Source organism: Zea mays, chromosome 1 (assembly GCF_902167145.1).
Source record: "Zea mays cultivar B73 chromosome 1, Zm-B73-REFERENCE-NAM-5.0, whole genome shotgun sequence".
Classification (NCBI taxonomy): domain Eukaryota; kingdom Viridiplantae; phylum Streptophyta; class Magnoliopsida; order Poales; family Poaceae; genus Zea; species Zea mays.
This window is the reverse complement of record NC_050096.1, coordinates 233062409-233084660: the sequence shown is the minus strand read 5'-3', so window position 1 is coordinate 233084660 and position 22252 is coordinate 233062409. Positions and strand designations below refer to the sequence as shown.

Here is a 22252-nt window from a genome sequence, read left to right as displayed (position 1 = left end):
GAAGGCACCCCTGGTCTGGCGCACCGGACTGTCCGGTGTGCCACCGGACATGTCCGGTGCACCAGGGGGACTCAGACTCAAACTCGCCACCTTCGGGAATTTCTAGAGGCACTCGCGCTATAATTCACCGGACTGTCCGGTGTACACCGGACAGTGTCCGGTGCGCCATGGAGAAGCGGCCTCAGGAACTCGCCAGCTTCGGGAAACTCCAACGGCTAGTCCACTATAATTCACCGGACTGTCCGGTGTGCACCGGACTGTCCGGTGCGACTCCGGAGCAACGGCTACCCCCGCGCCAACGGCTCTCTGCGGTGCAATAAATGCGCGCGCAGCGCGCGCAGATGGCAGGCGTGCCCATACTGGCACACCGGACAGCAAACAGTACCTGTCCGGTGTGCACCGGACACCCAGGCGGGCCCTCATGTCAGAAGCTCCAACGGTCAGAATCCAACGGCAGTGATGACGTGGCAGGGGGCACCGGACTGTCCGGTGTGCACCGGACTGTCCGGTGCGCCATCGAACAGACAACCCTGCCAACGGTCAAGTTTGGTGGTTGGGGCTATAAATACCCCAACCATCCCACCATTCATGGTATCCAAGTTTTCCACTTCCCAACTACTACAAGAGCTCTAGCATTTAATTCTAGACACACCAAAGAGATCAAATCCTCTCCAAATTCCACACAACGCCATAGTGACTAGAGAGAGTGATTTGCTTATGTTCTTTCGAGCTCTTGCACTTGGATTGCTTTCTTCTTTCTTGATTCTTTCATTGCGATCAAGCTCACTTGTAATTGAGGCAAGAGACACCAAACTTGTGGTGGTCCTTGTGGTAACTTTGTGTTCCAAGTGATTGAGAAGAGAAAGCTCACTCGATCCGTGGATCGTTTGAGAGAGGGAAGGGTTGAAAAAGACCCGGCCTTTGTGGCCTCCTCAACGGGGAGTAGGTTTGCAAGAACCGAACCTCGGTAAAACAAATCTCCGTGTCTCACTTGCTTATTCGCTTGGGATTTGTTTTGCGCCCTCTCTTGCGAACTCGTTTCTTATTACTAACGCTAACCCCGGCTTGTAGTTGTGTTTATATTTGTAAATTTCAGTTCCGCCCTATTCACCCCCCCTCTAGGCGACTTTCAATTGGTATCAAAGCCTGGTGCTTCATTAGAGCCTAACCGCTCGAAGTGATGTCGGGAGATCACGCCAAGAAGGAGATGGAGACCGGCGAAAAGCCCACTACAAGCCACGGGAGCACTTCATCGGAAGAGTCCCGCACCAAGAGGAAGGAGAAGAAGAAGGACTCCTCCAAACGAAAGGAGAAAAAGTCTTCCTCTTCTCATCACAAAGAGAAGAAGGAAAAATCTTCTTCCCACAAGCCGCATCGGAAAGGCGACAAGCACAAGAGGATGAGGAAAGTGGTCTACTACGAGACCGACACTTCATCAACATCGACCTCCGACTCCGATGCGCCCTCCGTCACTTCTAAGCGCCAAGAGCGCAAGAAGTATAGTAAGATCCCCCTACACTACCCTCGCATTTCCAAACATACACCTTTACTTTCCGTCCCATTAGGCAAACCACCAACTTTTGATGGTGAAGATTACGCTAGGTGGAGCGATTTAATGCGATTTCATCTAACCTCGCTCCACAAAAGTATATGGGATGTTGTTGAGTTTGGTGCACAGGTACCGTCAGTAGGGGATGAGGACTATGATGAGGATGAGGTGGCCCAAATCGAGCACTTCAACTCTCAAGCAACAACAATACTCCTTGCCTCTCTAAGTAGAGAGGAGTATAACAAAGTACAAGGGTTGAAGAGCGCCAAGGAGATTTGGGATGTGCTCAAAACCACGCACGAGGGAGACGAGCTCACCAAGATCACCAAGCGGGAAACGATCGAGGGGGAGCTCGGTCGGTTCCGGCTTCGCAAAGGGGAGGAGCCACAACACATGTACAACCGGCTCAAGACCTTGGTGAATCAAGTACGCAACCTCGGGAGCATAAAGTGGGATGACCACGAAGTGGTTAAGGTTATTCTAAGATCTCTTATTTTCCTTAACCCTACTCAAGTTCAATTAATTCGTGGCAATCCTAGATATACTAAAATGACCCCCGAGGAAGTTATCGGGAATTTTGCAAGTTTTGAGTGCATGATCGAAGGCTCGAGGAAGATCAACGAGCTTGATGATGCCACCACATCCGAAGCTCAACCCGTTGCATTCAAGGCAACGGAGGAGAAGAAGGAGGAGTCTACACCAAGTCGACAACCAATAGACGCCTCCAAGCTCAACAATGAGGAAATGACGCTCGTCATCAAGAGCTTCCGCCAAATCCTCAAGTAAAGGAGGGGGAAGGATTACAAGTCCCGCTCCAAGAAGGTTTGCTACAAGTGTGGTAAGCCCGGTCATTTTATTGCTAAATGTCCTATATCTAGTGACAGTGACCGAGGTGACGACAAGAAGGGGAGGAGAAAGGAGAAGAAGAGATACTACAAGAAGAAGGGCGGTGATGCACATGTTTGTCGGGAGTGGGACTCCGACGAAAGCTCAAGCGACTCCTCCGACGACGAGGACGCCGCCAACATCGCCGTCACCAAGGGACTCCTCTTCCCCAACGTCGGCCACAAGTGTCTCATGGCAAAGGACGGCAAACGAAAGAAGGTTAAATCTAACTCCTCCACTAAATATGAGTCTTCTAGTGATGATAATAATAGTGATGAGGAGGATAACTTGCGTGTTCTCTTTGCCAATCTTAACATGGAGCAAAAAGAAAAATTAAATGAATTGATTAGTGCTATTCATGAAAAGGATGACCTTTTGGACTCCCAAGAGGATTATCTAATTAAGGAAAACAAGAAACATGTTAAGGTTAAAAATGCTTACGCTCTACAAGTTGAAAAATGTGAAAAATTGTCTAGTGAGCTAAGCACTTGCCGTGAGATGATTGACAACCTTAGAAATGAAAATGCTAGTTTAAATGCTAAGGTTGATTCTCATGTTTGTAATGTTTCAATTCCCAATCCTAGAGATAATAATGATGATTTGCTTGCTAGGATTGAAGAATTAAACACTTCTCTTGCTAGCCTTAGAGTAGAAAATAATAATTTGATTGCTAAGGCTAAAGATTTTGATGTTTGCAATGTCACTATTTCAGATCTTAGAGATAAAAATGATATACTACATGCTAAGATCGTTGAACTTAATTCTTGCAAACCCTCTACATCTACCATTGAGCATGTTACTATTTGTACTAGATGTAGAGATATTGATATTGATGCTATTCATGATCATATGGCTTTAATTAAACAACAAAATGATCATATAGCAAAACTAGATGCTAAAATTGCCGAGCATAACTTGGAAAATGAAAAGTTTAAATTTGCTAGAAGTATGCTCTATAATGGGAGACGCCCGGGCATCAAGGATGGCATTGGCTTCCAAAGGGGAGACAATGTCAAACTTAATGACCCTCCTAAAAATTTGTCTAACTTTGTTAAGGGTAAGGCTCCCATGCCTCAGGATAACGAGGGTTACATTTTGTACCCTGCCGGTTATCCCGAGAGCAAAATTAGGAGAATTCACTCTAGGAAGTCTCACTCTGGCCCTAATCATGCTTTTATGTATAAGGGTGAGACATCTAGCTCTAGGCAACCAACCCGTGCTAAGTTGCCTAAGAAGAAAACTCCTAATGCATCAAATGATCATGCTATTTCATTTAGAACTTTTGATGCTTCGTATGTGCTTACTAACAAATCCGGCAAGGTAGTTGCCAAGTTTGTTGGGGGCAAACACAAGGGCTCTAAGACTTGTGTTTGGGTACCCAAAGTTCTTGTGTCTAATGCCAAAGGACCCAAAACCGTTTGGGTACCTAAAGTCAAGAACTAAAATTGTTTTGTAGGTTTATGCATCCGGGGGCTCAAGTTGGATACTCGACAGCGGGTGCACAAACCATATGACAGGGGAGAAGAAGATGTTCTCCTCATATGAGAAAAACCAAGATCCCCAAAGAGCGATTACATTCGGGGATGGAAATCAAGGTTTGGTCAAAGGTTTGGGTAAAATTGCTATTTCACCTGACCATTCCATTTCCAATGTTTTTCTTGTTGATTCTTTAGATTACAATTTGCTTTCCGTATCTCAATTATGCCAAATGGGCTACAACTGTCTATTTACTGATGTAGGTGTTACTGTCTTTAGAAGAAGTGATGATTCAATAGCATTCAAGGGAGTGTTAGAGGGTCAGCTATACTTGGTGGATTTTGATAGAGCTGAACTCGACACTTGCTTGATTGCTAAGACTAACATGGGTTGGCTCTGGCACCGCCGACTAGCCCATGTTGGGATGAAGAATCTTCATAAGCTTCTAAAGGGAGAGCACATTTTAGGATTAACAAATGTTCATTTTGAGAAAGACAGGATTTGTAGCGCATGCCAAGCAGGGAAGCAAGTTGGTACTCATCATCCACACAAGAACATCATGACGACCGACAGGCCGCTTGAGCTACTCCACATGGATTTATTCGGCCCGATTGCTTACATAAGCATCGGCGGGAGTAAGTATTGTCTTGTAATAGTGGATGATTATTCTCGCTTCACTTGGGTGTTCTTTTTACAGGAAAAATCTCAAACCCAAGAAACCTTAAAGGGATTCTTGAGACGGGCTCAAAATGAGTTCGGCTTAAGGATCAAGAAAATAAGAAGCGACAACGGGACGGAGTTCAAGAACTCTCAAATCGAAGGCTTTCTTGAGGAGGAGGGCATCAAGCATGAGTTCTCTTCTCCCTACACGCCACAACAAAATGGTGTAGTGGAGAGGAAGAATCGAACTCTATTGGATATGGCTAGAACCATGCTTGATGAATACAAGACTTCGGATCGGTTTTGGGCGGAGGCAGTCAACACCGCTTGCTACGCCATCAACCGGTTGTATCTACACCGAATCCTCAAGAAGACATCATATGAACTCCTAACCGGTAAAAAGCCCAACATTTCATATTTTAGAGTCTTTGGTAGCAAATGCTTTATTCTTGTTAAAAGAGGTAGAAAATCTAAATTTGCTCCTAAGACTGTAGAAGGCTTTTTACTTGGTTATGACTCAAACACAAGGGCATATAGGGTCTTTAACAAGTCCACTGGACTAGTTGAAGTCTCATGTGACGTTGTGTTTGATGAAACTAACGGCTCTCAAGTAGAGCAAGTTGATCTTGATGAGATAGGTGATGAACAGGCTCCATGCATAGCACTAAGGAACATGTCCATTGGGGATGTGTGTCCTAAGAAATCCGAAGAGCCTCCAAGTGCACAAGATCAACCATCCTCCACCACGCAAGCATCTCCACCAACTCAAAATGAGGATGAGACTCAAGTTGATGTAAGGCAAAATCAAGAAGATGAGCCACCTCAAGATGATGGCAATGATCAAGGGGGAGATGCAAATAATCAAGAAAAGGAGGATGAGGAAGAACCAAGGCCGCCACACCCAAGAGTCCACCAAGCAATCCAACGAGATCACCCCGTCGACACCATCCTCGGCGACATTCATAAGGGGGTAACTACTAGATCTCGGGTTGCTCATTTTTGTGAACATTACTCTTTTGTTTCCTCTATTGAGCCACACAGGGTAGAGGAAGCTCTCCAAGATTCGGATTGGGTGGTGGCGATGCAAGAGGAGCTCAACAACTTCACTAGAAATGAGGTATGGCATTTGGTTCCACGTCCTAACCAAAATGTTGTAGGAACCAAATGGGTTTTCCGCAACAAGCAAGATGAGCATGGTGTGGTGACAAGGAACAAAGCACGACTTGTGGCCAAGGGATACTCCCAAGTCGAAGGTTTGGATTTCGGTGAAACCTATGCACCCGTAGCTAGGCTTGAATCAATTCGCATATTATTGGCCTATGCTACTTACCATGGCTTTAAGCTTTATCAAATGGACGTGAAAAGTGCCTTCCTCAACGGACCAATCAAGGAAGAGGTCTATGTTGAGCAACCTCCCGGCTTTGAAGACAGTGAGTATCCTAACCATGTCTATAAGCTCTCTAAGGCGCTTTATGGGCTCAAGCAAGCCCCAAGAGCATGGTATGAATGCCTTAGAGATTTCCTTATCGCTAATGGCTTCAAAGTTGGCAAGGCCGATCCTACACTCTTCACTAAAACTCTTGACAATGATTTGTTTGTATGCCAAATTTATGTTGATGATATCATATTTGGGTCTACTAACGAATCTACTTGTGAGGAATTTAGTAGGATCATGACACAGAAATTCGAGATGTCTATGATGGGGGAGTTGAAGTATTTCTTAGGATTCCAAGTAAAGCAACTCCAAGAGGGCACCTTCATCAGCCAAACGAAGTACACTCAAGACATTCTAAACAAGTTTGGGATGAAGGATGCCAAGCCCATCAAGACACCCATGGGAACCAATGGGCATCTCGACCTCGACACGGGAGGTAAGTCCGTGGATCAAAAGGTATACCGGTCGATGATTGGTTCATTGCTTTATTTATGTGCATCTCGACCGGACATTATGCTTTCCGTTTGCATGTGTGCAAGATTCCAATCCGACCCTAAGGAATCACACCTTACGGCCGTAAAACGAATCTTGAGATATTTGGCTTATACACCTAAGTTTGGCCTTTGGTACCCTCGGGGATCCACTTTTGATTTAATTGGTTATTCGGATGCTGATTGGGCAGGGTGTAAGATTAATAGGAAGAGCACATCGGGGACTTGCCAGTTCTTGGGAAGATCCTTGGTGTCTTGGGCTTCAAAGAAGCAAAATTCGGTCGCTCTTTCCACCGCCGAAGCCGAGTACATTGCCGCAGGTCATTGTTGCGCGCAATTGCTTTGGATGAGGCAAACCCTGCGGGACTATGGTTACAAATTAACCAAAGTCCCTTTGCTATGTGATAATGAGAGTGCAATCAAAATGGCCGACAATCCCGTCGAGCATAGCCGCACTAAGCACATAGCCATTCGGTATCATTTTCTTAGGGATCACCAACAAAAGGGAGATATCGAGATTTCTTATATTAACACTAAAGATCAATTAGCCGATATCTTTACCAAGCCTCTTGATGAACAAACTTTTACCAAACTTAGGCATGAGCTCAATATTCTTGATTCGCGCAATTTCTTTTGCTAGATTGCACACGTAGCTCATTTATATACCTTTGATCATATGTCTTTCATATGCTATGACTAATGTGTTTTTCAAGTCCATTTCACACCAAGTCATAGATATATTGAAAGGGAATTGGAGTCTTCGGCGAAGACAAAGGCTTCCACTCCGTAACTCATCCTTCGCCATCGCTCCAAGAAAAGGACCTTGTCTTTGGGGGAGAGAGTAAAAGCCCAAAGCAAAAGGACCGGACTTCGTCTTTGGTATAATCTAAACTCATTTACTTATGACCAAAGGGGAAGATAGTACTTCGATGGGCTCTAATGATTCCGTTTTTGGCGATTAATGCCAAAGGGGGAGAAAGTAAGAGCCCAAAGCAAAAGGACCGCACCACCACCAATTTCAAAAATATAGTGCTTTCCAAGAGTATTTATCAATTGATATCCTATTGTGTTCAAAAGGAGGAGAAAATAGTATTTCAAAAATGATATATCAAAACCCTCTTGAACACTAAGAGGTGGATCTCCTTTAGGGGGAGTTTTGTTAAGTCAAAGGAAAAGCATTTGAAACAGGGGGAGAAAATTTCAAATCTCGAAAATGCTTTGCAAATCCTATTCATTTACCTTTGACCAGTTGCAAAAAGAACCTTGAAAAAGATTTACAAAAGAGTTTGCAAAAACAAAACATGTGGTGCAAACGTGGTCCAAAATGTTATATAAGAAAGAAACAATCCATGCATATCTTGTAAGTATTTATATTGGATCAATTGCAAGCAACCTTTACACTTACATTATGCAAACTAGTTCAATTATGCACTTCTATATTTGCTTTGGTTTGTGTTGGCATCAATCACCAAAAAGGGGGAGATTGAAAGGGAATTAGGCTTACACCTAGTCCCTAATTAATTTTGGTGGTTGAATTGACCAACACAAATAATTGGACTAACTAGTTTGCCCAAGTGTATAGATTATACAGGTGTAAAAAGGTTCACACTCAGCCAATAAAAAGACCAAGTTTTGGATTCAACAAAGGAGCAAAGGGGCAACCGAAGGCACCCCTGGTCTGGCGCACCGGACTGTCCGGTGTGTCACCGGACATGTCCGGTGCACCAGGGGAACTCAGACTCAAACTCGCCACCTTCGGGAATTTCCAGAGGCACTCGCGCTATAATTCACCGGACTGTCCGGTGTACACCGGACAGTGTCCGGTGCGCCATGGAGAAGCGGCCTCAGGAACTCGCCAGCTTCGGGAAACTCCAACGGCTAGTCCACTATAATTCACCGGACTGTCCGGTGTGCACCGGACTGTCCGGTGCGACTCCGGAGCAACGGCTACCCCCGCGCCAACGGCTCTCTGCGGTGCAATAAATGCGCGCGCAGCGCGCGCAGATGGCAGGCGTGCCCATACTGGCACACCGGACAGCAAACAGTACCTATCCGGTGTGCACCGGACACCCAGGTGGGCCCTCATGTCAGAAGCTCCAACGGTCAGAATCCAACGGCAGTGATGACGTGGCAGGGGGCACCGGACTGTCCGGTGTGCACCGGACTGTCCGGTGCGCCATCGAACAGACAACCCTGCCAACGGTCAAGTTTGGTGGTTGGGGCTATAAATACCCCAACCATCCCACCATTCATGGTATCCAAGTTTTCCACTTCCCAACTACTACAAGAGCTCTAGCATTTAATTCTAGACACACCAAAGAGATCAAATCCTCTCCAAATTCCACACAACGCCATAGTGACTAGAGAGAGTGATTTGCTTGTGTTCTTTTGAGCTCTTGCACTTGGATTGCTTTCTTCTTTCTTGATTCTTTCATTGCGATCAAGCTCACTTGTAATTGAGGCAAGAGACACCAAACTTGTGGTGGTCCTTGTGGGAACTTTGTGTTCCAAGTGATTGAGAAGAGAAAGCTCACTCGATCCGTGGATCGTTTGAGAGAGGGAAGGGTTGAAAGAGACCCGGCCTTTGTGGCCTCCTCAACGGGGAGTAGGTTTGCAAGAACCGAACCTCGGTAAAACAAATCTCCGTGTCTCACTTGCTTATTCGCTTGGGATTTGTTTTGCGCCCTCTCTTGCGAACTCGTTTCTTATTACTAACGCTAACCCCGGCTTGTAGTTGTGTTTATATTTGTAAATTTCAGTTCCGCCCTATTCACCCCCCCTCTAGGCGACTTTCAAGGAGCAGAAGTCTGCCTATGAAAAGATCTTATCTGTTGTTGACACCAGTAATGGCGGTATGTTCTTTGTGGATGGGCCTGGTGGGACTGGAAAGACTTATCTGTATAAGGCATTGCTTGCGGTGCTACGTAGTCAGGGCAAGATTGCAGTTGCAACAGCTACATCTGGGGTTGCGGCTTCCATAATGCCTGGTGGGAGAACTGCCCATTCACACTTCAAGATACCACTTACTATTGATGATGGTGCTATATGTACCTTCACGAAACAAAGTGGGACATCAAAGTTGCTACAGAAAGCGTCGCTCATTATTTGGGACGAGGCATCAATGGCTAAGAGACAATCAATTGAAGCGTTGGACAACAGCATGCGTGATATCATGGGACGCCCTGGTCTGCCCTTTGGTGGGAAGACTATTGTGTTTGGGGGAGATTTCAGACAAGTACTCCCTGTTGTACGTAAGGGGTCAAGGGCTCAGATAGTTGCTGCCTCTCTATGGAGTTCTTACCTATGGGAATCAATGTGCCACCTAAAGCTTGTTCGCAACATGAGAGCAAAGAGCGACCCATGGTTTGCAGAATATTTGTTGCGTGTCGGTGGTGGAACTGAGGAAGTGAACAACGATGGTGATGTTCGTCTTCCAGATGAGGTATGTGTGCCATATACCGGTGATGACCACGACCTTGACAGATTGATAGATGACATTTACCCCAGTCTAAACGAAAACATGTCTAATACAAGCTACATCACTTCAAGAGCAATATTGACTACTCGGAACGACTGGGTGGATATGATAAATATGAGGATGATCGATCGTTTCCAACGGGAGCAGATGATGTACCATAGCTTTGACACCGCGATGGACGATCCTAATAACTATTATCCATCAGAATTCCTAAACACGCTGAGTCCTAATGGACTACCCCCGCACGTTCTGAAGCTCAAAATTGGGTGCCCAATCATGTTACTTAGGAATATAGACCCTGCTAACGGACTTTGCAACGGTACACGGCTGGTGTACGTGGTTTCCAAAAAAATAGTATCGATGCTGAAATTGTCCTTGGTCAGCATGCTGGAATGCGGGTTTTCTTGCCTCGTATACCCCTGTGCCCTTCTGATGACGAGATGTTCCCTTTCCATTTTAAAAGGAAGCAGTTTCCAGTAAGACTAAGTTTCGCCATGACTGTTAACAAGTCTCAGGGACAGACGATTCCTAATGTTGCTGTGTACTTGCCCGAACCAGTGTTCTCTCATGGCCAGCTATATGTTGCTCTCTCAAGGGCCACAACTCGATTGAATGTGAAGGTACTTGTAATTCCAGTCACTGATGATAAAATGAAGAAGGGGGTGGAAAAGAAGTCAACAATAAATGGCGTAACATACACAAAGAATATTGTCTATAAGGAGGTCCTTACGCCGTAGCTGGACTGTGAATTTATTTCTGTTGGTATAATGTCTGTGAACTCGGCCAACACTGTATGTGAACACTATATTTCTAAAGATGTGTGTGCTGGTATCGGATGTCGTGAGCATCTTGCAGAACATGTGCGCGTTCGTGTGAGCGGCCTCATGGCGGCGGCGTCCTCGCCGTCGCGGCGATCCGCGTCCTCCCGGACCCGCGCCTGCGCCCGCTTCTCCGCGTCCTCGTCCTCGGGCAGCAACGACACCCTGTGTGTACACCTCGTCTGTCGTCCTCCTACACGGAACAAGACAGGTTTCTCTTGTCAGCCAATAGCTCGAGCACATTGCGCTCGCAGACCCCCCCCCCCCCCCCCCCCCGCGCACGCCGCACGAGCTCACGTGGAGGGTGACGTCGACGACGAGGCAGAGCACGTGTGGCGTGAAAAAAGTGCTTTGCTCTACCAACCTGTTTCATCTTCCCATGGGAAGCAATTATTGGAGAACCTTTAAGCGAGTTAATTAGTGGAAGAACAACATCCCAATAATCTACACAAGCACATGTTGCAAAATATCTGCAATTTATCATGATAGGAAGATTCAAAAGTTAGCACAATGCTACATAGAACTAAGAATAAGTAGCCAAACATAAATTTTAGGTCATCATGTATTTACACCATTATTTTCTTCCCACTATTATGCACAAGGAAATCAACAAGCTGAGATGACTTCTTTGGTGCTTCACATATCATATACTGCACCAAAACAAGGTTATGATTTTGTAGGGAACAGCTAGAATTCAAGAAAAATCAGAACACAGTTATCATAAAAACAAGAAGTATATTGATTTAACCTCCAACCGAAGCCCTAATGGTGTTATGGATGGACCAAGCTCTTGTTGTCCAGCAACTTTGCTTGTGGACTTTGCCTCTGTCTTAACCTCAACCCTTATAGGATTTCTCAACAGCCAATGATTTCCATATGCCTCTTTCAATAATCTTATTTTGGTGATCCTTAATGATTTTTTCTTGAGGTTTGCAGAAAACTTCCATGTTTTCACTTTCTGCATTTGAATGTCTGCATGATTTTTCAGGATCACAGAATCCGCTGTCTGAAACTGCACTCGTTTTGGTTTCACCTCGTATAGCCTGATTATTCTAAAATGAAAAAAACATTATTGAGAAATATATGTCTGTGTATCGGCTGTTGATGTTAAATGTAGAAATTACTTACTGGCAGTTCCTGTGAACATATTGTGTCCTTTGTGACATCATTATCATTGTTAATGTTTTGTTGATTCACAGGCCCAATTCTCTTGGCCTGATCTATTTTTTCTGTTTGATTTAATTCAAGGACTTCATTAAGTGCACTCTTTATCTCTGGAACTTCAAAGTCATCCCAATTGAATTGCTCACAATCTGAATCCAAACTGTTTTCTTGACTTCTGTTTGAAATCTGGAGAAACAATCTTCTCCATTTCAAACTCCTTTCCTTTTCAAGATATCTAATATACCGTTCCCCAAGAAGGTTACAACGTAGCAGGTTTAATCGTTGTCCTATAAAACTTGGCCTTTTTGGTACCCTCTTGCCATATAGAACATCATATTTTATATCATTTTATTTGCAATATTAATTTTTCATTATTATGTTATCACTAATGCATGTAAAATTGTTTAGCTGGTTATAGTAGAAACATTTGAATCGTGTATCAAATAATACATAGTAACAATGATTATAGGTTTTTGTCTCCTGTGGATGGAATCTAAAGAGGATAATGTTGCACTTACAATCATCCAAAGAGATAATACATTATCTATAGATGAATCTCTACTAATGTCCTTGTCTCATAACAAGCCAAAAAAATCGGTGACTACTACAATAGTTCCGAAAGGTATGATAACTTCCATACTACCGTATGGATCAATTTGTATTGTTTTTATTGCAAGTGATTTATGTTTGATCTCATGACTGTTTCGTTTGTAGATTATATTTGCACGCAGGGTGATCTTGCACTCATCGATTGGATTAAAGAAATCCCTTGTGAACCAAGGGTAGAAGTCGTGCTTATTGATGATGCTTTTGTGGAAAGGAAGTGGATGGAATGCCTATTTCAACCGGACGCATATCTAGGTGATGAGGTAATTCATGATAATTCAACTAGCTAGGAGCATCACACTTCCAAGATACTCACCCTGGAATTTTAAACCATAACTTACATATTGCAGGTGATAGACTGTTACATAAATTTAATAAAAGCTCAAGAGCATCTAAAATGCCGATCTGGAGGTCGTGTACACATAGAAAATGCTTTTCAGTTCAACTTTCTAAAGCGAGACGGTGATGTTGAAACTAAAACAGATGAGTTATATCCAAGTAAAGACATGGCACAAATATCTAGCGCTGAAAGAAGGGTTTTACTTTATCTAGACCATGACATGGTAAATACGAGATTGCAATCTTCACGGTTAGTGTTTACATGTATTATTATGCAATATTTATAATTGACTTGTAGGTGTTTATTCCAATAAATATCCGAGAAATGCACTGGTATCTTGCCGTGATCAATGCAAGAAATATGGAGATACAAGTGCTCGACTCACTTGGTACATCATCCGGTCGCAATGACCTCATTGACACTGTGAGTATATACAAACTCAACAATTACGAATCCCTTATTAACTTAAAATCTCAACTTCTAATTCTATGTTTTTATATAATAATAATAAAGATAAAAGGACTCCAAAGACAAATTGATATGGTATCTCAGCGTAAGGAGTTAAAAGATCATAGGTGGCCAGACCTCCGAGTTGCTTCTTGGCCACTTAGAGAAATAGAAATGGAATATGCAAAGCAAACAAATAGGTACACCATATATTCTTATGTGTTGCTATTACTATTCATTGCTGTTAATCTTGATATTTTATCATCTGGTTGATGTAGCTCCTCGTGTGGCCTCTTTCTACTAAACTATATCGAATACTGGACAGGGGATGAACTATCTGATAATTTTACCCAGGTATATTATTACTACTATGACATTATACGTGCATCATGGACGCCGTGAATTGTGGTAGAGCTTTCTTTCAGGCTACAGACTTGTTTGCATCCCTACTGTTCCAAGTCGTGCTCGCTTTTGTTGTTTGTTGTACGACAGGCGATTTTTTATGATTGGTTTAGTCGTTTTGCTTTGCATACACTGTGAACATAACTGCAATCTGCATATTTATCACATGCACAGATTTTCTTGTTGGCAGTTTGCACTTTCTGATGGGTCTCTTTTTTAACAATACATTACATGTGGCTATAACATGAATATCTGTTTGCTGTCTTTTGTTATTATTGTGTCAATCCAATTGATACATATAATTGCTAAATAAATTGTTTCTTATTTGCAGGACGACATGTCACACTTTAGGAAAAAATTGGCTGCTATATTACTATCTTCAGATATAAACAAGAGAAAGGGGTGTCCGTTATACAAGTATGACAAAGAAGTCGATGCTGGATGCTCCTCTGATGTTCAGATATTAGATAGTCCCACAAATCCTAAGAAGAGGAAACTACTTTGTGTATCTGAAGAAAACGAAGTATTGATGGAAGATGATGTTGGCCCCATCACTCAAGCAGACTTAGAAAGGTGGTTTGTTCATGATTGGGATAAAAGAACTCCTATAAAAATCCCGACCGATGAGTGCACTAATGAGTTTTTACTGAGTGGCCTTTCCACAAAGGACATGCCAGTTACCAAAGCCGATTTAATAGATGTTCTATGTGATTACATTATGACAATCCAAGATGATACGACATTAGAGTAAGTGCTCATTGTTTTATCTATTTTATATGTACCAACTACGTAAAGTTTTGATATATACTTTTGTCATGTTGCATTACAGGATGACATGGGTGCGAAGTTTCAACCCTTTTAAGATAGAAATATCTGTCAAAGACCTGCAAAACGTATTAAGGGTAAATCTAGATATGACTCTAAAATGTTTTGACATGGCTGTTCGATTGTTGGCCATTAAAGAGTCACATATGTCGAAAGATGAAATGATAAAGGATAAAAAACATTATATGGACATGCGCTTCTGGGTAAGTTTGTTTCCAATCAATAATGTAGTAATATATTGTATCTATACATATAATCCTCATGTGGACATGTATATATATTTATCTAGAGAATGGTTGGTTTTGGTAAACTTCCAAAGTACCATCAGGATCCTACAGCAGAAGAGTTAGCCAAAACACTCGATTGTTGGCCTTCATTGAACTATTATATCACTGGTTGTAAATATGTAAGCATTTCGAATGTATTTATAAAAGGCACTTCGTTGCAATCCTAATGACTGGTATTTTGTAGGTTCTTATGCCATGGAAATTCAACGAATGCTACGCACTTTTCATAATCGATCATGGTAAAAAGCACGTAACTTTTATAGACTTTACACCCACTGAAGATTGGTGTAAACACATGCCATACAAGAGGTTTGCAGAAGCAATTATCATGGCCTCCAAGAAATATAAGATTGCCTACAATAAGAAACGTTCTGGATGGGCAGATGATATTTTTAAGTGGGAACATACAATTCGATCTGGTCTTCCATTGGACTTAAAAGGGTATTTTCTTAATACCATGTTCTCAACAGTTTAAATTTTTTCTATGATAACCATTGTATATAATATAGTTGGCCAAACATTATTCTGTAGGGTTAATACAAGCTACTTCGTTCTACAAGCTATGGTCATGTGGGGGAGTGGTAGACGAATGGAATTTAATAGGGTGAGTGGAGTATGTTTGGTTCATGTTCAAACATACATTTCAGTTACATAATATAAATTTGACGTTTTGTTCTCTTATGTCTTTGTGTGTAGGATACAAAGATTCTTCGAAGGAACTTTGTAATTGATCTATTAAGTTACGAGGAGAATTCATGCCGCTATGCTATCCCTCCAAACATACAACAACGACTTATCAGTATCGCTAAAAAAGATTAGATTAATGTACGGTTGTTGACATATTTGACTATTATTAGAAATTGTAAGACAAGTTGATTCGTGCAATACCGATGGTGCATCAACAATAGGCGTGTAGAACTACATATTTTCCATGTCTTCTTTTTCTCGTGTATTATTTTCCAAGTCCGAAGAACATCCGCCATGATATACACTTTCTTGTGCAGGCCACTTTTTTGTGTGCTTGTAATTGCAACTCTATTGCCTTTTCGTCCTGTGGAGAGGTTAGTCCACCTAATGTTTTCAGGTCCCAGTGAATGCACAGGTTGTGGCTTTGTTTTCTTTCCTAAACATTATAACACATTTGTAACCTTTTTCTATAATATTATAACACATTTGTACATGAGTTATCGTGATATTTTATCTTCCCGTTGCAACGCACGGGCATCCACCTAGTGAAATATGATGGCTGCTGGTGCTGGACCGGCTCATCCTTAGTTCCTGTTTGGGATAACTCCACCATATCTTGTTCGAAAAAATGGTTTTAATTCACTAAAATATTTTCAGTTCATTTTACCCCTCCACTTCTTTGAGTTGGTCTAATTTACTCTTTAATAATTTGTTTTTTCATTTTTTTACAAACTAAGTTTTTAGTTCAAATTTGGTTGGCTATTAGTTAATAGAATAATTTAGGCTAAAAGTACATTAAGGTTTTTTTATAATTTTTATAATTATTTTGATAGGTTAGGGATTTGATTAGATACTAACTTTAATGCCACAGAACTAAATATAAAATGATGAAAAAATTTAATATATTTTTCTAACATAAGTTATGAAGATCTCGATCACCTCAAAAATGAGCTTGAAATTCAACTTCTATATATATAAAAATATGAACTTAAAATAATGACTAGTATAAAGATTTACATTTTTGTTTCTTTATGTACAAGATGAATTTCTTGTTCATGTTTTTCGAGATGATTGAAAACATCATAACTTATGTTAAAAATATGTTAAATATTTTTTATCGTTATTTTATTGTAAGTTTAATATTATAAAAGTTACTCTCTCTGTTCTAATTTATAATCTGTTCAACTTTCTCACCGCAAGTTTGACTGAACCGTCTTATTTAAAAAATACATAATTATTGTTAATTTTTTGTGATATTGTTTAGCATATAATATAGTTTAAGTATGGATTTGATTTTTTTTTTGAAAAAAATGAATAAGACGAGTCAGTTAAACTTGACAAAAAAGTCAAACGAATTATAATTTGGCACTGAGGGAGTGCTATCTTATTCGCTACAAATAATTATAAAAAAAATAATAATATATTTTCTAAACTAAATTATATCATTAGATAATAACAAAAAAAAGTGAACTAAAAACTCAGTTGTAAATAAAGAAATAAAAAAGTTAAGGGGTAAATGAACCTACTCAAGGGAGTGGATGGGTAAAATATGAATATTGTCCGGGAGTAATTTAGACTTTTTCTATAAAAAATAGTCAAATGATTTAAATTCATATTCATCAAAATGGTGGATCTAGAGTCAGATTTACTAATTTAGTGAGTTTCTCGATGTGCGCTTCATTAACTCAAGTTTAGTGAAGCTAGAAAAAATTAATCATTATTGCCACTATTTATACAGGTACACCTTTGTTTGTATTTTTCTTCTTTATCTGTGTTTTCTTCTTTATACAACAGGCACATCATCTCTCCCTTTCTCAGTGCACCTCTCGCTCTCCATGTCGTGCCCCATGGCCGCATTGTGGTTGTGCTCGGCATGGCAGCACCTAGCCGTGCGCGCTCGATCTACCAGAGGAGGAAGAAGACTAAAAAGAGCATGCCATTGACACTTGTGATCTATAGAGGAAAAACATATCATTAAGAGTTAGTTTAGGAACCTTATTTTTTCTACGGGATTTTTATTTTCTCGAAATAAATTAGTTTAGTTTTTCTTGGGAAAATAGGAATCCTTTGAAAAAATAGAGTTTCTAAACTATCCCTAACATGTGAAACTTATCAAGAACAAAATATGCAATCTCAACTAAATTGCCCTTGCGTGGATCCAGGGCTGCTATTTAGGCCAAATGATGGATTTTAGATCTATAAGCTAAGTTGCTCCGTAGTGAATCTCAGATCCATCCATATTCACCTTTCCAGTGATACAACTGTTTTAAACATGCCCTTAACAAATACTCCATCTGTACTAAAATAGCAGTTGTTTTAGCTCTAAATTTTTATGTCCATATTTATATGGATGATTATGAAACTGTTGTGCACCATTTGTGGCAGTGGCCATAAGCGCGGACGGTCCACGATAGGATTAGATCAGACGATTAAACTCATATCTCCTCGTGTTTTTATCACTCTAATCTCACGGGAGCTGTTGGAGGACGTCTATGAACGGATCTAGACCTCTCCTCTATATATTTGAAGGGGTACGACCAATTGAAACACCAACAATCGATCAAACATTCAATTTATCTTTCGTTCTTTACCTTTTGCCCTAGAATTAGCCAGTAATATAGCATTCTCCCTCTAATTTTCACCTCCCTTCGGCTCTACGTCATTTAGAGGAATCTTGAGTCGGACAAACCCTATGATCTCTCCTTCCGACGGGTCCCTCCCGGGAGCGAGATCGAGGTGCTGTTGGCAAACTTTATCGCCTCTAAGCACGTGCGGGCGGTCCGACCATCAGGCGCGGACCATCCGGCTCATCGGCAGAAACCCTAGCCTATGCGCCAGGTCACGATTGTCCGACCCTCGGTCGTGGACCATCCTCGCTTACACAGAGAGCACCGCCACCGGTACACATCGCAGTGATTGGCACCCATCGACGCCAACACACTTTTTGACAACTCCGCTAGGGACATCGCGTGAAGAGCTATCCGATGGGCCCTCAATGCACGGTTCAAAAGATAGTTCTGACGTTTCTCCCAGCAACATTATCGAGCTGACTATGGAGACTCTATCAGTTGAGGATCAACAAGAGTTCGAGGAGCATAAGAAGCAGCCGATCAAGTAGGCCCAGACAAAATTCCTGGTCGACTTTAAGGTGGACCAAAATAAAAAGGTCGTCCGACAGCAGGCGACTAATCTGGCTTCACTCTGACCTACTACAACTACCCCCAAAGTAAGTGAAACAAATGAAATTCAATCTTTGAGATCTTACGTAGATGAGCAACGAGAAGAAATGCAACAAATACTAAGGGTTATGTGAAGGTGACAGGTGACGCCTAAGAGGGGGCGTGGGTGAAAGGGAATTAGGCTTACACCTAGTCCCTAATTAATTTTGGTGGTTGAATTGCCCAACACAAATAATTGGACTAACTAGTTTGCTCAAGTGTATAGATTATACAGGTGTAAAAGGTTCACACTTAGCCAATAAAAAGATCAAGTTTTTGGATTCAACAAAGGAGCAAAGAGGCAACCGAAGGCACCTCTGGTCTGGGGCACCGGACAGTGTCTGGTGCACCACCGGACAGTGTCCGGTGCACCAGAGGACTCCAACTCGAACTCGTCACCTTCGGGAAATTCCAGAGGCGACTCCGCTATAATTCACCGGACTGTCCGGTGTACACCGGACAGTGTCCGGTGCTCCAAGGGAGAGCCGCCCCAGGAACTCGCCAGCCTCGGGAATTCACTTTAGCCGCTCCGCTATAATTCACCGGACTGTCCGGTGTACACCGGACTGTCCGGTGTAACAGCGGAGCAACGGCTATTTCGGCGCCAACGGCTACCTGCGTCGCATTAAATGCGCGCGCAGCGCGCGCAGATGTCAGACTCGCCCATACTGGCGCACCGGACATCCAACAGTACATGTCCGGTGTGCACCGGACATCCAGGCGGGCCCACAAGTCAGAAGCTCCAACGGTCAGAATCCAATGGCAGTGATGACGTGGCGGGGGCACCGGACTGTCCGGTGTGCACCGGACTGTCCGGTGCGCCATCGAACAGACAGCCTCCCAACGGCCACTTTTGGTGGTTGGGGCTATAAATACCCCAACCACCCCACCATTCATTGCATCCAAGTTTTCCACTTCTCAACCACTTACAAGAGCTAGGCATTCAATTCTAGACACACCAAAGAGATCAAATCATCTCCAATTCCACAAAAGGCTTTAGTGATTAGCGAGAGAGATTTGCCGTGTTCTTTTGAGCTCTTGCGCTTGGATTGCTTCTTTTCTTTCTCACTTGCTCTTGTGATCAACACTCAATTGTAATCAAGGCAAGAGGCACCAATTGTGTGGTGACCCTTGCGGGGAAGTTTTATTCCCGACTTTGATTTGAGAAGAGGCTCACTCGGTCCGAGGGACCGTTTGAGAGAGGGAAGGGTTGAAAGAGACCCGGCCTTTGTGGCCTCCTCAACGGGGAGTAGGTTTGCGAGAACCGAACCTCGGTAAAACAAATCCGCGTGTCTGTGAATCATCTAGGCCCCTTTGATAATGTTTTGGTAATTAATGACAACTACTTGTGGACTAACGATTCTTGGAGAAATAAGAATGCAGGGTTGGACCACATAGAACTGAAATGTTGAAGAGTCATACGCATTGGTTGTGGATCAGATGAAGGCAAAGGTATAATATAGGTTTTACTTTTGCCGGTCTTGAGGAGTTTAGAGAAGATACCTGACCGGATTAGTAGGCTAGATAGTCGTACTATTAAGAGGGGTCAATGACTTAGATCTGTGTAAAACTTAGTGCCTCATAAAGCATCAAGTAGTTGCATTTGCATAAGGACTAACAGCGCTTCTCATTTAGTGAGTTAAAAGTTCATTCAAAGGGATGTTTGAGATTTGAGAAGTCTTGGTCACGCGGACTGTCCGGCCCTAGGGGGCGGACCGTCCGCGATCCTCCAGAGGGTCCGAGGTTTGACCATTTGTGTTGTCTCTGTGTTCTTTTTGCACTGCGGACCGTCCGGGCCTTAGGGCCGGACCGTCCGCAATCCTGACCAGAGGAAGGTGGCTTCGGGTCAGTCCCTGAATTATAGCCGGACGGTCCGCCTGTGAGGCGCAGACGGTCCGCATGTGTATAACTCTTTTTGGACAGGGACTGTGTGTTTTTATTGATTTGTACTACGGACGGTCCGGGGGACCAGTCCGGACAGTACTGTCTCAGGTCGCGGACGGTCCGGGATTTATAGCCGGACGGTCCGCGTGTGTTAACTCCGTTTGATCTGAGGCTCGGGTGTTTGAAATTGCTAGGTCGCGGACTGTCCGGCCTTGAAGGGCGGACTGTCCGGACCCACCTTTTTGAGTCTGCTCTGACATGTTTCAACGGTCATTATAGCCGTTATGGTGTACGGCGGACCGTCCGGCCCTAGGGCGCGGACGGTCCGCGTGTGCGCAGAACTGCCCCCTTTTGCACATAACGGTTGGTTTTAGATGGGGGACTATAAATAGAAGGGTTGCTCGTGTGTGAGACCTCTCTTGGCCATTCCTTGCACACATTGAGCTCATTTGTGATCCTCCAACTCACTCTCTCACACTCTTTGCTTGAGATTGCATTCTAGTGAGAGATTGAGGGTTCCTAGTGCATTTGCATCATTTGGTGATTCTTGAGGCACTAGGTGGTACACCGAGCAAGCGTCGTTGGTTTGTTACTCTTGGAGGTTGCCGCCTCCTAGACGGCTCGGGTGATTGTCTCCGTCGAGCTCTCCAAGAAGATTGTGGAGAAGCCGCGGTGTTGATTGTGAGGGGTTCGCGCCTACCTCGCCGGAGCGGCAAAGGTGACATTAGTGGAATCGAGGTATTGAGTGATTTCTTGTCCACTTGGCTCAAAGATCAAGTCGTGTCTTGATAGAGGAGCAAGTGAGAGCTTGAAGTCCACCTCAACGTGGATTAGGGGTGATCGGCAAATCACCGATACCACGGGATAAATTTCGGTGTCTATTCCTTCTAGCATTACTTATTGCCTTGCAATTGATTAGAGTTTTGCTTATTGTTCTTCAAGTATTCAATCTCCGTAGTTGTCTTTCATACATTGTTTACTTATTGACACTAGTAAATTTATTCCTCTTGTTGTATTGATTAAATTTACTTAGTATTGTTGTTTTTAGTCAAAACCGTCTATTCACCCCCCCCTCTAGCCGGTGTCCTAGATCCTACAAGTGGTATCGGAGCCGAGGACTCCATTGTTTGTGGATCTAATCATCCCGGAGTGGGACAAAATGGCTAGTAACAACAATGTGCACATTGGGAAGCCACCGCACTTTGATGGAAACAATTATGATTATTGGAAAATAAGAATGTCAATGCATCTTAGAGCAATGGGTGGAAAAATTTGGCCAATTGTTAGAGATGGATTCGTTGTATTGAAGGAAGATGAACCATCCGTTAGTGATAATGAGAATATCCTCACAAATGATCAAGCCATGAATGTCTTTTATGATGCTCTTGATATAAATGAGTTCAATCGTATCAAGAATCTCACAACCGCTCATGAGATTTGGGTAAAACTAATGGAAATTCATGAAGGAACTACAATTGTGAAGAGTGTTAAACTATATGTGTGCAAAGGGAAGTTTGAGCAATTTATTATGAAAGAAGATGAGAGTGTATCCGATATGTTCAATCGATTGAATGAGATTGTAAATGAACTCAAAGGACTT

The 22252-nt window shown here is 42.8% G+C and overlaps 1 protein-coding gene across 1 annotated transcript; it reads left to right on the top strand.

The window, feature by feature from the left end:
* Positions 1 to 12395: 12395 nt before the first annotated feature.
* LOC103645340 (uncharacterized) lies at positions 12396 to 15952 on the top strand. The gene is made up of 11 exons (XM_020547248.1): positions 12396 to 12578; positions 12671 to 12825; positions 12913 to 13125; positions 13200 to 13325; positions 13416 to 13549; positions 13628 to 13703; positions 14083 to 14498; positions 14581 to 14779; positions 15048 to 15304; positions 15395 to 15467; positions 15560 to 15952. The coding sequence occupies exons 1-11, from the start codon at positions 12416 to 12418 to the stop codon at positions 15680 to 15682; spliced, it is 1935 nt and encodes a 644-aa protein (XP_020402837.1). The 5' UTR covers positions 12396 to 12415; the 3' UTR covers positions 15683 to 15952.
* The last annotated feature ends 6300 nt before the right edge of the window (positions 15953 to 22252 follow it).

Coding starts and splice junctions, on each gene's coding strand:
- LOC103645340 (XM_020547248.1), top strand. CDS start 12,416: ATGATTATAGGTTTTTGTCTCCTGTGGATGGAATCTAAAGAGGATAAT. Junction 13,550..13,627: donor TATGCAAAGCAAACAAATAG/GTACACCATATA, acceptor TGGTTGATGTAG/CTCCTCGTGTGGCCTCTTTC. Junction 13,704..14,082: donor TATCTGATAATTTTACCCAG/GTATATTATTAC, acceptor TCTTATTTGCAG/GACGACATGTCACACTTTAG.